Source organism: Nesoenas mayeri, assembly GCF_963082525.1.
Source record: "Nesoenas mayeri genome assembly, chromosome: 2".
Lineage (NCBI taxonomy): Eukaryota > Metazoa > Chordata > Aves > Columbiformes > Columbidae > Nesoenas > Nesoenas mayeri.
This window is the reverse complement of record NC_137543.1, coordinates 127731997-127747779: the sequence shown is the minus strand read 5'-3', so window position 1 is coordinate 127747779 and position 15783 is coordinate 127731997. Positions and strand designations below refer to the sequence as shown.

The window sequence follows — 15783 nt, the reverse complement described above, 5'->3', positions numbered from 1 at the left end:
TAATCTGTTTATCCTGTTTCCATAATAATTTTTTTCTCCATCTAAACAACTTAAAATTCTAGCTTGTTAGGGTTTTTAAAATTGAGCTGACTGTGGTTCATTTTTCAACAGAAAAATAATCTGCTGTCCTTATGTGAAAAGTCACCAGGGATGCCAGCATGCCAGTGCAATTTTTCCAACACAGAATTTGCAGAAGCGTCTCATTGACGTGGGCTGCAATCACTAAGGACAAGCATCACCATTTGGTCTTGTACAGTGGCAGGAACAGGCTAGTGTTAGAAGGAATCCAAGCAGACAACTGCTCCATGTGTAAATCTAGTAGACATGGTTTGTGTGAATATGTACTTACTGGGTATTTCAGTGCACATGCATGTTTTGTAGCTAGATTTTTTTTTTTTTTTTTTTATTCTGAAGGGGTTTTTTGGCTTTTATGCAAGAGTAGAAAAGCTGTATGTTTTCCTTCATAGAAACTGATGCTAAAAGTAAAGCAGCATCCTGCCCCACCGAATGTGGAAGTGAAGTTAGTAATAATTTCTCTTTCATTTATCATTACAATTAAACTGGTGGTGTAACTCTGATGTCAGTAAAATGCAGATGTTTTCCTTTCAGAGTCCTGAAATGATTTGTGTGAGTGTCTGTGAGAGATCTGTTAGGTTTTAATATGTTTAGATGTAATAGATAGCCACACGTTTCCAGAAGAAAAGCATTGGAGGACTAAACATAGTATGTAAATCCTAAAAACATAAGTGGGTACAGATGGACCTCACCTAATTTCAGAAAGGATCTCTCAGATAATGAATCTGTGACTGGAGAAGTTACTATGAAAGAAACTGAACTAGGATTTCCTGTTTAACTCCCATTACCAATTAAAAACAAAAAACAAAACCAAAACCCCCAAGACAATAGGTTTTCCCTTTTAAAATAAGGTGTCTAATCATGTAACAACTTTGTTATCAACGAGAGAGTTTTAATTCTTATGGCTGAGTTGTTATGCTGGAAACTTTACATAATGTTATGTTTCAAGGGAAGTCACTGCAAACAGGGAACTGCAGGAATTGTGGCCACAATCTCAGTCTCTGTGCAGCAGACTTCTTTGTTTTTTAAGAAGCATTGAATATTTCTAATATGTACTAAAAGAGGCTGGAGTTTAGGTGTCAAGATGCTGGATGTAAATTAAATTCAGATCTTTGGACAGAGCCAAGTTCAAAATGGTACCACTTCGATCATGAATTCTCATTGTGCTTATAGTGATTGAATGGTGTAAATGTTGTGCTTGAGTACTGGACAGGACCAGCAGAATAATTTGGCTACCTGTAATTCATGGAACTTCAGAGCTTAAGTCAGTTTGTCCAGTAAGGGTCCAGCAAACATTTCCTAGTGGTCAGGTCTAGCTGTTTATCTTCATAGAGGAAATATTGTACTACCAGCTGGATTACTAGCGAAAGAGGACGTATCTTTACAAGGTATCTTGTGTATGTTTTTATCAGATAACACTGTAAATCTATAATCTGTAATAATGGTGACCTGAGTCCCAGCACTCTCCTTTTCCAGTTGGAACTGAGTTCCAGATCTTTCCCTGTTTCTTTTTTTTAAAAGTTTCATTGGAATATTAATTATTGTTCTCATGCTGAAAAACAAAGATGAGGGCTAACAAAAATGCATGAAGAAGACACTTTAGGGAAAGACAAAAATTTGGTTTAGACCTAATCTGTACTATTATTCAGTGCTTACCATACTGTGCTTCACAGCACATATTTAATTAGAGCATCTGAGTTTGCCCTTTTAATCTAGATTTTGCAATTTGAGCCTACCTTTCTGTCTGTTAGAAGTACAGAGGGGAAATAACATCAAAACTATATCCTTTTCCTCTTATAAGATTTCAGCTGTGACTGTATGTAATGCAAGTCTGAAACTGGGTCCAAGACAAAGCCCGTAGAGTTTCACACTAAAAATTAAGACATCTGAGATCTGGGGTCAAAATATTTAGGGCACATGGATGGCAAGGCATCTTCAAGCAACTCTAAAAATCGCAGTGCCTCCATTTATCAACCAGCATATTCTAATTATCCATTAAATACTCCATTAGAGTAATTAGAATCGCAGTGGGGGAAGGGAACCTCCTGTTCATTATGTATGAATATTAAAGATTACACAGCATTTTAAAAATAATTGCAGTAGTTTACTTCTGTCCTTAGTCAACATCTCCCCTCTGCAGTCCTGCACTGTTTTCTGGCTGGCTGCCATATCCCACATCAAGGGTGATTGCACTGCATGCCTTTTTATGGCTGGCCTTCAAGGTGCTTTGGGATCTTTCAGGGTGAAAGGTTCTAGCAAAATATAAAGCATTATTTATTATTTTGCATAAATTACTGCATTATTCGTCTTAGGTATTTGTGGTTTACAGCTGTAATAAAATAGCTGGCTGCTCGGACTGGATGACTCAGTGATATGTAATTGGATACAGAGCTCTTCACTTCCAGGTCAGCCGCTCATCACTGGCCCGCAGCTATTTGGCAAGTGTATAATAAGTAGGCAATTCCATTTCCCAGTGGTTGTGTGTCCCCAGCAAAAAAATCCCAAATCAAACCAACTAAACAAACAAAAACCAAAAGAACAAAACCAAAACCATTATGCCAACGGGCATTAACCTGCTTAGGACTGTCACTGGGGAAAGGCTTCTTATCTTGAGATTGTTCTAAAAGATTTGGGTTAAGGTGTATTGCAAAAATGCCGTGGGGAGGTCTCTCAGCCATCATGCCCATTGCACATCTCCATGGATTGTCACAGAGCACCTGTCTCCAGAGCTGTTGGATTCAAACTCTTGCTAGTTCTTCTTGCTGAAATATTTTCAGTAGTGTGTTTCTAACTTAGCAGTATGTTTGGGCATCTGAGTGAGAAAGGAAGAACTTTGTTCCAGGATTCTTTTAGACTTAGTCAAATCCAGTTTCTTACAGTGCTTATGCACAAGAAATCTGGGGCAGTTCTCACAAAGGTTATTTCCAGATATTCTATTTCATAAGAATTTGGAGAGCTCATAGAAAAGCCTGCTCTACCTCTGATACAGCTCAATGCTGAGCACTCTGATCTGAGTCTACTTAAAGAAGAATGGCTTTTTCTGAAGCACTCAAGTGACCTGGGAATATGTGTCCCACTAAGTCATTAACAATTTGAAAAAAAATAGTCTTAACCCTGCCTTACTTAAGTTCTGTTGAAACTTTCTTGTATCCTTGCTAGTGACAGCTAGCCTGCTCAGACCTCACAGTCTCTATGTGTAGGCACTTCTGCAGACAGTCCCTCTGTCCACTATATAAACACGGGACACCCAAGTTGAACCGAACACTGAGTAACACCACATGGGTTTGCAGTGGTCTGTAACTGAAAAGGTTCACTGGAAGCAATTTGCAAAGAAATCCTTAGGAAACCACCTGGATGGTTATTTTAAATTAAAAAAGGAAGAGATGCCACTTTAAAAAAATAATTTTTAATACTAGGTTTAAGGTTCCATACATGTGATAGTCATTAAAGCTTATTTAACCTTGAAATTGTCTGGCCTCTTTAATTCCACAGGGACTGTAAGGCTCTTGGGTTAGAAATGAAAAATAATGTCAGAATAAAATGAGACTTTCCTGAGTGTAGGACCATTATTACAGAATATTTTCTTAATCAAGCCTCTTTGAGAGCCAAGCAATGGAGAAAAAAATAATCAGGCTATACTGCTTTCATCCACAGACAGGGTCTTAGCTGATGCTTTGGGCCAGTGATAAAATAGGCACAAGTCAGTCCCAAAGGCTGGATGTGATACACTCACCTAAAATGCATGTAGAACTGATGATTTGTCCATCCACAATCTCAACTGTAGTACACCCAGTTCCCTGTTACAATACGCTTTTGAGATAATCCCAGTGTGATAATCCATTTGGGCTCTTGAAATTCAGAGCTTTCTGCTTGTTCAGACTGGAAACTTTCAGCAGGAGCAGTGATTTTTGTTGAGTTTCTGTTACACCAAACATCTGTGGTGTGCCCCACCACCCTTTCCCCAAGGATGAAACATGCTGCAGGGAGGGTGTTGCAAGCATTCCTGAACTAGACAGCTAAGCTGGAGTCATAACTGTGCTAGCCAGGACGCTGCTTTGAAGAAGACTCCCATCAGAATTAAAATATCTCACAACTCTCATCACAACAGCCCTATTCTTGAGCACGGCTGAACATGGAAATTTAAGGATGGGGGCGGAGTGGGGGGAGAAAGAAAAAACAGACAAGTAAACAGATAAAGAAGGAGCTCTTGCATGCAAGTGGAATTTCCTCTGAGCACAGGACACTCTTTATCATTAACTGGTCTGTCACAGGAAGGAAAATGGGAAAACAGTGTTTCCTGTTAGGGGGAAGAAAAAATCAATAGGCCTTGGAAATACCTGACTGGAAAGAACCTTTTGTGTTCCCACCAGCAAGCACAACTAAGTTTTTAACTCCTTTCGAGCAGGAGTTCTGTTTTAAAGCAGTTTGCTTCTTAAATTGGGACTTCAGTGTAAGCACATAATTAAAAAATGGTCGGCAATTCAGGCTGCTTAGTTCTTTCTTGTTCATTTAAGAAAATGCTTTAACTTCTGGTAATATCTTGTATTAGACAAAGGCTATTTTCAAGGCAGTTTAATTGTTCTGACTTGTGTCTATGCAGGTAATAATAATTGAAAGGGCCATTTGCCATACAAACGCAGTCACTCCTGTAATATCTTGATGAAGATGCTCATAGATGGACAATGGGTCCGCTCTTGTTTCTAGTGAACAAAGTTTTCTTTTGGAGAGAGCGCAGCTGCCAGGCAAGTGCTTAAAGCCTCGGGAGGACAGTGAACTGCACTGCAGCTCCTGCATCATCTTTTTGGTTGCATTTTGCTCCGAATAGAGCAGGGTGGTGGAAGCATGGGTCTTTCAGAAGGGTGAGAAGAGGTTGGTTCACTGACAAAGGCTGCAGGAATGGGTGTGTGATGCACAAGCAGCCTCAGGTAACTTGGGTTCCTCAGGGTAATAGTTTCTCTCTTTGGTGACAGCTTCCTTCCTTCCCTCTGTGCCTCGGCTGTAGCCACATTCCCCCTCAGTTTAAAGCTGTTCAGACCCAGGGATCTGTCCTGAGCCCATGACAAGGTTTATAGTGATGGCGATGGCATAACTGGATAAGTACAAGCTATGTAATCCAGCAGTGTAAATGTAAGAGGACCAAATGAAAAGGAGGAGGGAGGGAAAATGACCTCTTAGATATGCACAGAAAAAGGGTTGGAAGTCACATTTTTTAAAAATAGGGAGGGAGGAGTGGGCTGAGCTTAAAATGAAACTATCAGCAAGGCTGGAATTAAAAGAAAGCTTTAGGAATGATCTAACTTTTATTTTATTACATTACAGAAGACAAAAAATCAATAGCTGGTAATTCAGACATAAATGAGTTATACAGGCCATTGACACAATGGACCAAACTTTATAACAACCACATCTGATGCTGTCAAGCCACAGGCTTCAGTGGCGCCAGCAATAATTATGTCCGATCACCTCTAATTCAAAGCTGCCTTGCTTGATAAAGGTGTCACTCTGAGTGGCTGCAGCATCAATATCAATTGAGGATGTCATCCAGCAGGTCAGCCTGCTGCAGAGAACTGTATTTTTTTTACTTGAATGGGGTAAACATTTGTTTTTTCTCCTCATTCTGTCTGTAAAAAATCACATATACTTTAAACAAAAATTGTTTGAATTTATGGCTGAAACTACTTGAATTCAAGACTGATCCATGACTGAAGCTAATGGTGTTGATCCATAGAAATATATTCTAAAGATAATTTATAACCATAAGAGCATCCTCAGGAGGAGACTTTGGCACTTTGCAATAATCTCTCTTGCATCCATGCTTTGATCAAGTAATGAATCCTCCCCACCACAAAAAAACCCCTCTTTTTCTAAAATGCTGCTAGGCAATACAAATTGCTTTTCCATAAACTCACAGCATTATAAGGAAGAAAATAAAACACATTAGCTTTGATGTTTTCCTATTGTTTTCTGAATTTTGAGGGCTATATACATCCATTGACTGTCAGAAAACTGAATATCACACCACGACACAGAGTGACTTTGTAAAATGTGCAGAAGTTCCTGGTTTATGAAGAAAGAAGTCACTTTTAAATACCTCTGCAGTGTTTCAGATGCTTATGTCTCTGCAGTTTGACATTGAAACTGTTAGTCTTTGGATTGCTGAGGGATGATAGGTCTGCTTAAACATTTTCTATTATTATTATTATTATTATTATTATTATTATTTCTACTACTTAGGCTTTGTATTCTTTTGTGGAGCAACTGTTTTGTACTGTGTTGACTACAATTAATTGTGAATGATGAACAATGAAAAAAAAGTCTGTGGGGGAGGACACGGGAGGTATTTCAGCCACAGTCACTGTAGCGTAGGTCAGGAGGACTTAGAAAATGCAATCCGGTGCAGCAGAGCGCTTCGCACCACAATAGCTTATGCTTGTACACATTAAAAGCTTCTTCTATTTTGAAAAATTATTATTAGTTCCACATAGAAAGTTTATCTAGCCTCAAAAAAATAATGAATATCAGACTTGGAAGATAAACACCAGGAGGGAACTGTTTTAAATGCAGGGTTAGCAATAGCAGCAGCACTACAGTGAGTTGGTTTATAAGCTTGCAGTGCTCTACGGCTCGGGACTTTTCTGGTACTTTTTAAATAGCGGAGAAAGAAAGTGTCTTGCACCTGTATGTTTGCAGGCACACCAAGAAACAGCCCTGTAGTTATCCTACAAAAACAGAGGGCTCAGTTCCAGCCCTGCGCAGCGAAGGCAGAGAAATCCTAGTCAAACACATACGCTGTAAAAAGCAGCGTATTTGTTCTCCCCAGACCCGCACAAACAGGCTGCGTCCACTTCGCAGCTTCTCCGCTGCCCTCCTTGTCTCCAGCTCCATCTCCTCCTTTCCCAACTGCTGGATCTTCCGGACGCTGGGACCACGCGGGCATTCGGGAATGAGCATGTTTGTGTGCAATATCTTCTGATCAGCACCCCCGTCAATCATGTCAGCCCCGTCCACGGGTTTTCCTGTGCTGGGGCAGGCAGCTGCACAGGCCGTTCAGAGGCGGCACTGTTTCTTTCTCTGTTTACTCGTTTCCAATGGCAATTGCACCACGGAGTCTCAGTAAGTCTGGAACTTGGCCTGGGGCTGTTTTGGTTACATTGAAGTTTTTGCTTCAGCTCTGCCAGATTTAAATGGTGACTTCACCAGCACTGAGCTAAAAAGGAGAAAAGGGGAGGAGGGAGGTAGTGTAGCGAGGAGTGGAGTGAGGGAGGGAGAGGGCCAGGGCATTACATCATCACTTGGACGGGAATCAAATGGGAAGGATATGACTCACTCGGGCTAGTTAAGCTTTGGCTCAAGTTCTACATACACTCATTCCAGGGCTCTCATGTTCTGCACCTCAGCAGGGAATTCAGGCTCAGTGATGTCCATGAGGTTTGTTTTTAATTTTCTTTTCCTTTTCTGATTTCTATATACTTTTTTACCCCCGTTGCCTTCCTCGTCCTCTCCTCCTCCCCTCCCTAGTCCCCCTTTCCCACTCTCTTTTCCACTTCAACAGAGTTTGTTTTCTGGTGCGTGTAAACTCAACTCTCAGCAGCAGAAGCTGTTTTTTTGACCAAACCAAACCCAAACAAGGAGCACAGCAAACTTGAGATAAGTTTGGTAGTTTGTTGTGCTGTTGTTTTTTTGCTGTTTGTTTGTTTTGTTTTTCCCCATCATTGTGTTGCTACTAATCGGAGGAGACACGGAGAGAGTTAAAATGCAGGAACCAATCGCTTGGACGGTGATGTAATGCTGGAACTGCAGGGTTGTTAAGTAATGTGAGAGGAAGGGGGTCAGGGTTGCAAAGCATTTACCTGCTGTCAAGGGTCTTTAAGTTTATTATCAATTGCAGTGACTGTAACTGGCTTCAGACTGCACTCTCTAATTATTCACAGACTCCCCTTTTTTTATCTTTTATTATTAAAAGAAAAAATTATATTACGGTATTTAAAAAAATGTGATATTATCACAGCTGTAAATTATTTTCCACCAGGGTTTTTTGATATTTTTAAACGGCTTGAAACTTGGTGTCTCTTTCATGAAAAGCCTGGAGAGAGCAAAAAGAAAAGAGAAAGGCAAAGGAAAAAAGGGGTGGTTCTTAGAGTATAACTGGAGAATTTGAAACTGTAGGAAGAGAGCGATTCAGCCTCTGCCTGGCAGAGTGAGAAAAAGCTCCCACTGTTGGAAATCTGCTGTAGAAAATAAAACATTTAAGGGAGGCAGTTTACAGAGCTCATCCCGAGGAGCCTCAGCATTTCATCCCTAACACCTGTCAGTAGCGTTCTGATCCTTAGCTAACCCCGGGCTCATCGCTTATTTGATGGGCTGCTCTTTTGCTGTTGCTGGGACCACTGAGGTCCCCATACTGCACGGCAGGTCCTGTCCCTGTCATGGCTATGCTCTCCAGAACTACCTGAGAGTTGGGGCATCTGCCCACGTGGGTTTCCTCTGCGGGACAGCACTGTACTTGTCTTATTAAATCTGTCTGTCCCTCTACTGACCTTTAAGCCTTTTTTTCCATGTAACTAACAGCCTCTAGGTCTAGGAGGGAGGGAGTAAAGGTACCTCTTCCCCAAGTTCACCGAGAGTACATTACCCTTAGGGTGGGCTATGCAGAGTTTAACACCGACTAAACTCCTGCTCGGACACTGCTTGTGTTTAAATGTGGGATGAATGCGAAGTACCAGGTGTGCATTGGTGTCCTCAGGATACCCGTTCTACTTGGAGGAGCTCTGCATCAGGTTTCTGTGTCAAGAGCTGTCTGCTCCTAAGATGCTGCTCTCGGAAATGCCCCCTTCAGGGAATTTCTCTCTTGGAGGAAAGCACTGTATTCACATCCACTGGATAAGCAGTGGATCAGAGATTTGCTTGGCTATCTAATGATAGCCTTAAACACACTCCTGAGGGTTTGTTGATTATTTTATTTTTTTTTACAATCTGTATTGAGGCTTGATTGAGCAAAATACCAAATTGTGTTGTTCTGTGGTGGTGGCAAAACCTCCCCATCTCCATCTGAGCAAGGCAAGAAGCCACTAACCAGCTCCTGCCTTCCTTTCCCTCTGGTAGCCCTCTGCAAGACATCTTGTGTCTACCTGTTAAGTCCCTGCACTTTACTCACAGGTTTTCCTAAATGCCCTGATTTACAAGCTCCTCAGTCAACTGCTGAAGCACAAACAATTGCTCATGTGCCAAACTTTTATCATTTGAGAGTCTATCGTAAGGCCGCACCCGGCTCTGGCCCCCGTCGCAGTGCAGCTATACCATATGGGTTAGATTGCGCAGCGCTCTGTTGAGGATGTGTGGGTTGCAGAGGGAGCTGTGCTGCTGCAGGAGTTCCCGTAGGATTTCTGACTCATATTTTCTCCTAGAAATGTTGGGAAGTGCCGCTTCACAGACCATCAGAGTAAAGCAGAGTAGATTCTTCCCTTTGCCTGCCCACTTCAGGTGCTGGGGTGGACTTGTCTTCACTCTTTCCCTTCCTGCCTTTTCTGGCTGGAGAATGTGTGCGAAAAGTCCATCAGTGTTGTTCTAGGATAGTGTTAGCTATGTTGTCAAGATACTGGGCAGAGGATGACAGAGTTTGTCACATTCCCTCTTTGCCTACACAGAAACGCATTCTTGCACTTTCTCTTATAAAATCACATATAAAATATGCTATGCAGCAAGGCCTGGAAGTCTTTGGGCATCAGGTTTCCCCTGGGGACTGGAGTCTCCCTTGTCTGGTACAAGCTCTCAGCATGTCCCCTGGCTGGGAGGGCAGCAAAGGAGCGCATCTTGGTGCTTCAGTTTGGACTGACTGATGACCCTGCCTCGTTCTCATGACTTTCACGAAGAAACTTCATCTTCTCCACCCTGCTGATTCGTGAAAGTTAGATAGAGGGTGTAAAGATGTAAATACTTCTTCACTTCCAGAAGTGCATTACAACTCTAAGTTACAATTTATTTCTGCTACTTAACTGATTTCAACACAGCACCACAGAAAAAAACAGTTTTAAAGGCTTCTTTCGAAAAGTTGTAGTTGTAAATTCCATATGCATACATATGTATGTGTGTGTATGCATATCTCCTGTTGAAGCAACAAAATATATAATTAATGAGGTATAACTGTCCTGATGAAAGGCAGACATCTCCAGTTGTAGCTGACAGGTGCTTTTCAAATGCACATTCATCTTGGACAACAAAAAAATGAAAGTAGCTTCCCATTTTAAATTATTCCAGCGCTAGCTGTCCATCATGCACTACCTTGGATTCAATGTGCAGGTTATGGCTGTGGACTTACAGCTCCCTGGTCAGAGGTCAACAACTCTGACAGTCAGCCTCAACATGTTTGAAGCCAGACCTTCTGGCAAGAGGATTTTCTTATTGAAGGATGATATCTTCAGGGACTTCATTTTTAAACAGCAGCCAAGAGAAACTAACAGCACTGAAAATGAGCATCAGAAGGTATATTCAGAAGCACATGTAACCTGTCAAACAAACCAGACGCCAAACACAGCAGAGCTAGGAAGCGATGTTTGCGCTGGAGAGCCAACAGTCCGCAGCCGGCCTGTGAAGAGAGGCAATCTGCTCAGAGCAGAGCCTGGCTGGAAGAGTCCCAGTAAATCTTCCCCACCAAGATCCCAAGTAACATTTCCACCTTCATCATTGAGTGTCTGCATTGGCAGGATACCTGCTCCGTAAGCTCTGTGATTTTAAGCCATAATTTGGTGCTCCTTAGTTGGTCTCTGCATGCACAAAAGAATTATTGGCTTTGCAGGTTGCAGTACAAAAGCAAGACGTAAAATATGGAGCTTGTTTTTATTTCACTGAATTTGATCCCTCTGTCCCTGTATTCCTCACTTTTCCTATCTCTGTAGTAAGACTATTTCCCTGAAACATTTTTTGAAGACTTGGCTGATATTTGTGAAGCCAAATGAAGTTTTCAGAGTTGGCGCGGCGAGTGCTTCAATCAGAGTAGGCCAGGTGTTGGGCAGAGGTGGTTGCAACGCTGGCCTCACGTTGTGTTTTGGACATGGGGATCATGAAGACTAAGTTGTTTCTGGCACTTGGCTGAGGGTGCTGGGGCAGGACTGGGCCTCCTCTGCACTTGCCCATCTCTCTCTCTTTGCCTTCCCACCATTCTTTTGTTCATCCTGCACATGCCCAGGCCACGTTCAGCCCAAAATGTTGAGATCAGCTTTGCCGAAAATTACACTTCAGATCAAAATATGAGTTAGGTTCCTCCAGTGTGAAATGAATGCTGGGTCTTTCTCTGCAGCTATAGATAAACCAGATATGAAGGTAATTACATCTCATTCCTATCTGACTCCCTTATTTGCCATAATCTCTTTTAATCCCTTTGATACTCATCATAATAATGTTAATCTTAATGAACTCATTTGGTATTAATGCGGATGTGATTTGTAAGTTCAGAGCAGGCTTGCCATCCTTGTTTAGTGTTCATTAATATCCACTTAACTGTGTTTATGCTCTCTTTCTCCTGCAAATGGACTTGCATGTCTCTGTCTTCCACCTAGCTGATGTGACAATTCCCGTAGTGGAACTCTTCTTTACACACTCATGGTTGTATTTCCTTTCTCTTCCTTTTTCTACTTATATGATCCCACAGAAAAGAGCTGAAGGAAATAATGAATCTATCTGCTAGTGACTTTCTGTACCCCAACATTTACTCATTTCTTCCACTTTTAACATCAATATTGAAGGAACCTTTATCCTCTTGCTCCTCATTCATGTGGCATTCCTTCTTAGATTGCCTCAGAGATATTACCATACTATAGCCCTCATTTTATTGTCTCGGAGGGTGAACGAGTAGGAGACACAACCCCTGATCTTGGCAAAGAGACAAACTATTTGTTGCTTACTACCATGCTCTCCCCAAGCGCTCTGTTTATGGGTGGGGTACCTTGCCCAGACAGTTTCCGACGTGACCAGCCAATTGTACTGAGGGAGGACTACGTTTGGATGTTGAACCTGATCCAACGCTTATTGCAGTGAATGGGAGTGCTGCTTTGACAGGCTTTGGTTGAAGTCTGTAAAACTATCCTCTTTCCATTCCTTTGAGCACCCACGTATTTTTCAACATCTCTGAATTCAGGATGTGCCCTCCTGAAAAACTACTTGTTCAGCCACAGTGATTGCGGAGGCTGATGAGCCTTGGATCCTTATTAACGGGCAATTTCCTCTCTACGTGGGTGCTTGTGTTTGTTTTTAAACGTGGCATGGAATTTCTGTGTTGTGGTGCTTGCCATCTTCCCTCCCCGCTTCCTCCAAACACATTTTTAAGGCCTCGATTGTCAAATAATATGAATTATTTTTCAGCCCCAGTGACACACATTTTGCTTTTTAGGGCTTTTGGATCCTGACAGAGCCAGGAAAGTATCATTTACTGAGCAGAACACTGTTTATTCCATCCCCACTTCCATTCTTTATTTTATGTCCTGATGTTTCCTTGTAGCATCAGCTTCTTATGTTAAAATGAATAACTGTACTGAGAACATCTAACTGAAAATTTACTAAAGGATTTCTGCACGTTATAATAAAACCAGATATTGTCTCAGTAAACTCACTAGTCGAGAGTGAGAGTTGCAATCTCTCAGATCAGCACAACCTGTATTTGTGTGGTGATCTTTATTTTAACAAAATGTCCTTCATTCAGGAGCATCACAGGATGTTTTGCAAATTGCAGCCATTAGTCAAACATATTAAGTCAAACACATTAAAGCTCTTTATTAGTATGAATACAAGATGTATTCATATAAATAATAAGGTAAAGGGTTTTACTACAGATATCTACAGCTTCTCTGCTGCTCCTTGACCATGAAGAATACGGGCCAATGTGGTTCAAATAGGCACTGTTTCCTAGAGATCAATAAATCTGTGTCCATTAGCAGCAGCAAAACAATAATAAAATTTCATTACATTCTCTCTAAATGTCAGCTAGTTATCACGAGCCCTGTCAAAAATAATACCAGCAGAATGTTTTGCCACACTGGAAAAGCCCATGAACACCAGTAATTTTATATGTCAGTTTTAACATGAGGTAGTTTTTTCCAAACTGAGTCTTAAAAAACAGAAGAGAAAAAAAAATTACTGGACCAGGTCCTCTCTTGACCTCAGTTTGAGGGCATGGGGTATCACATTATAAAAGTTCCAATGCTGTGTTCTTTGTTGTCATTCAGTTTCTGGATTGAAGTGAACTTTTCTTTCACTGCAGCCGAGGGTGTGAGCCGTACTTCTCTCGCAGTGTCACTCACAGGACTTCAGAAATTCTCATTGCTCTGAATACTTTTTAGTTTTGTTTTGTAAATTCACATAGAAATTAAAAAAAAAAAAAAAGATTAAACAAAGGCTGAGTTTACAGATTTCCCGAACCAACACATGCCTTACCGTTGGAATCCAGTGTTGACAAATATCTCCTGTGGCCATTTGTACGAAGCAAGGATGTGGTGCACAAAGTGCAGTTTAGTACAGAATTCCCTGTATGCATGGATCTGTATATGTATACAGTCAGCCTACACTCTCAAATATATTTGAGGCTGCAAGGCAAATTTAACTTCTGTTGTTCCTAAGCAATCCTATCAGAAAGAATTTATCGCATAAGATTCCAACTTGTATGACTTAAGGCACTGTTGTAGGTATATACATTTGATTGACAGATTCTTTCTTTTTGAAACTGAAACTGTATTAGCACCCCTCAGCTCTACCTCCCATTTCAAGGTTTTTCAGAATGTAAAACCAAATCTTGGGCAAAAGTTTGAACAACAGCTAAATGGGGACATTGTTGTGCATCAATAAGTGTTTTGTTGAATTTTTTACTTGCTAATCTTGTGCAGTATAGAACTTTTTCCATTCAGAGCAAAACGTGATGCAGCTCTTGCAATTCAGTAGATATTGTAAGATGTCGAATGAGAAAACAATATGTAGCTAATTTCCTTCTACTAGTTAATTTAGCCATTTATTTTACTTTACAGTATTTTGACAAGATTTTGTGAAAGAGCTGCAGCATACACCAGGAAAAGTACAGAACCTTACCAGCAACATTTATAAAAATATAATGAGAAAATAAATGAATATTACAGAAAAAACAAACAAACAAAAAAACCAACTAAGTATAGAGTTAGCTGGAAAATCACAGATTTATGAAGATCTATTTAGAAAAGTGAAATGCGTTTAATTGAAAAGTTTCCAACAAGGTTCAATAATTGTTAAAATTTGGGCTTTTGACAAATAACAATTGTTTCAGGGGAAATTGGGAATTGTTTCAAGAGAAAATGCTTTCTATTCCAAATTGGTAGTTGTTTTTGCTAAGAATTTTTTGTTGTTCTTATTTAAAAATGTGTTGAAAGAGAATAAGTTTCTCACTTGCCACACGCTGAAAGATTAGTAAGCTTTGTACATTTTCTTTTCTGTTTGATGGCCAGTGTCTCTTCTAAATTTTTCTGTTACTTCTGATTTGTTTCTGTGGGTAAATGCCCAGAAAGTGTGAAGAGTAGCAAATGATAAACCAAACAACAATACTCTGGCAATCACATGTGTTACATTCCAGAGTTTTATACTTCAGTCTCACCTGGTGTGCGAGACAAGTTCTTGGCTAATAGCACAGCCAGCAGCAACGCTGTCTAATGTCTCCTTTTTTTTTTTTTCCTTAAAAGATAGTTCTTCATCTCAGGGAGACTTGTTTTAGAGAAGCAATGCTCCAAGAAGAGGGCTTTTTGGAGTGTAGGTCAGATTGAGATGGATGTAGGAAGAGTATGAGTCTGCAGCTTCCCCATGCAGCATTGAACACAGGGCTGCTGGATTTCGACGGCACATCTGCATGGGTATGTGTCTCCTGTGCATAGTAACTATCAAACAGGACAAACATTAGGTATAATAATTAAATGATTGGCTCACGGCCAGATATTTGGGCTCACCCAAACAATCCCCAAAAGACTTAGAAAGATCTCTGTTGTGGGGAGAATAAAAAAATCTCTGCACCCAGCCAAAACCTTGGGCGCTTTAAGGTAAAATCTGTTTGGATTGTTGGATAGCTCTGAGCAAATGGGCACCCAAAAAACTGTGTATATGTTCCTGGGTAAGCCTGTGAAGACTTATGGCGCTGTAGCAGAGGAAGGTGGGTGAGTTGCACAGAGCACTGATACCATGACAGACATCATCCCTAGACTGAAGGGAGCGAGCATCAGGAGAAGTGGAGAGCAGAGGAACTCCATTTGTTTAGCTTGGGGAAAAGACAGTTAATAGGGAATCTAACTGCAGCCTTCAGCTACTTACAGGGTAGTTAGAGAGGAGACGGGGTCTGCCCCATTTTGCAGCATGAAGACAAAAGACAACAGTCACAAGTTTCAGGAAGAGAAGTTCCCGTGGGACCTAAAGAAAGAAAGTTTCTTGCAGGAGGAGCATGGTGAGGCACAGCAGCAGGCTGCAGAGAGGAGGTGCAGTCTCGGTTGCTGGAGATTTTCACACGTTTTGTCTAGAAAAGGCCCCCAGCAGCCTGCTCTGATATTGCACTTAGCTCTGCTTGACGCAGGAGGTTGGACAAGGTGACCTTCAGAGGTGCCTTCCGACTGAAATCATTCTCTGGTCCTGCACTGGGCAATGATGGCAGCACTGGCTTTCTGTACAGAGTGCAGAAGCAGGAAGAATATTGATGAGGAAAAAGCAATAAAAAAGGCA

General features: G+C 41.2%; 1 protein-coding gene across 2 annotated transcripts in view; it reads left to right on the top strand.

Moving 5' to 3' along the window:
- Positions 1-15783, top strand: part of CREB5 (cAMP responsive element binding protein 5) — a gene marked incomplete at both ends in the record, with an annotated part of 253641 nt that overhangs the window by 149258 nt on the left and 88600 nt on the right. Inside the window, one exon of one of the 2 annotated variants that reach the window (XM_080339003.1) lies at positions 7457-7503. The exons of the other annotated variant lie outside the window; for it this stretch is intronic. Coding sequence (XP_080195129.1) covers positions 7457-7503 — 47 coding nt within the window. Of the gene's footprint in view, positions 1-7456; positions 7504-15783 lie in introns of those variants that run through there. 2 annotated transcript variants of the gene reach the window in all.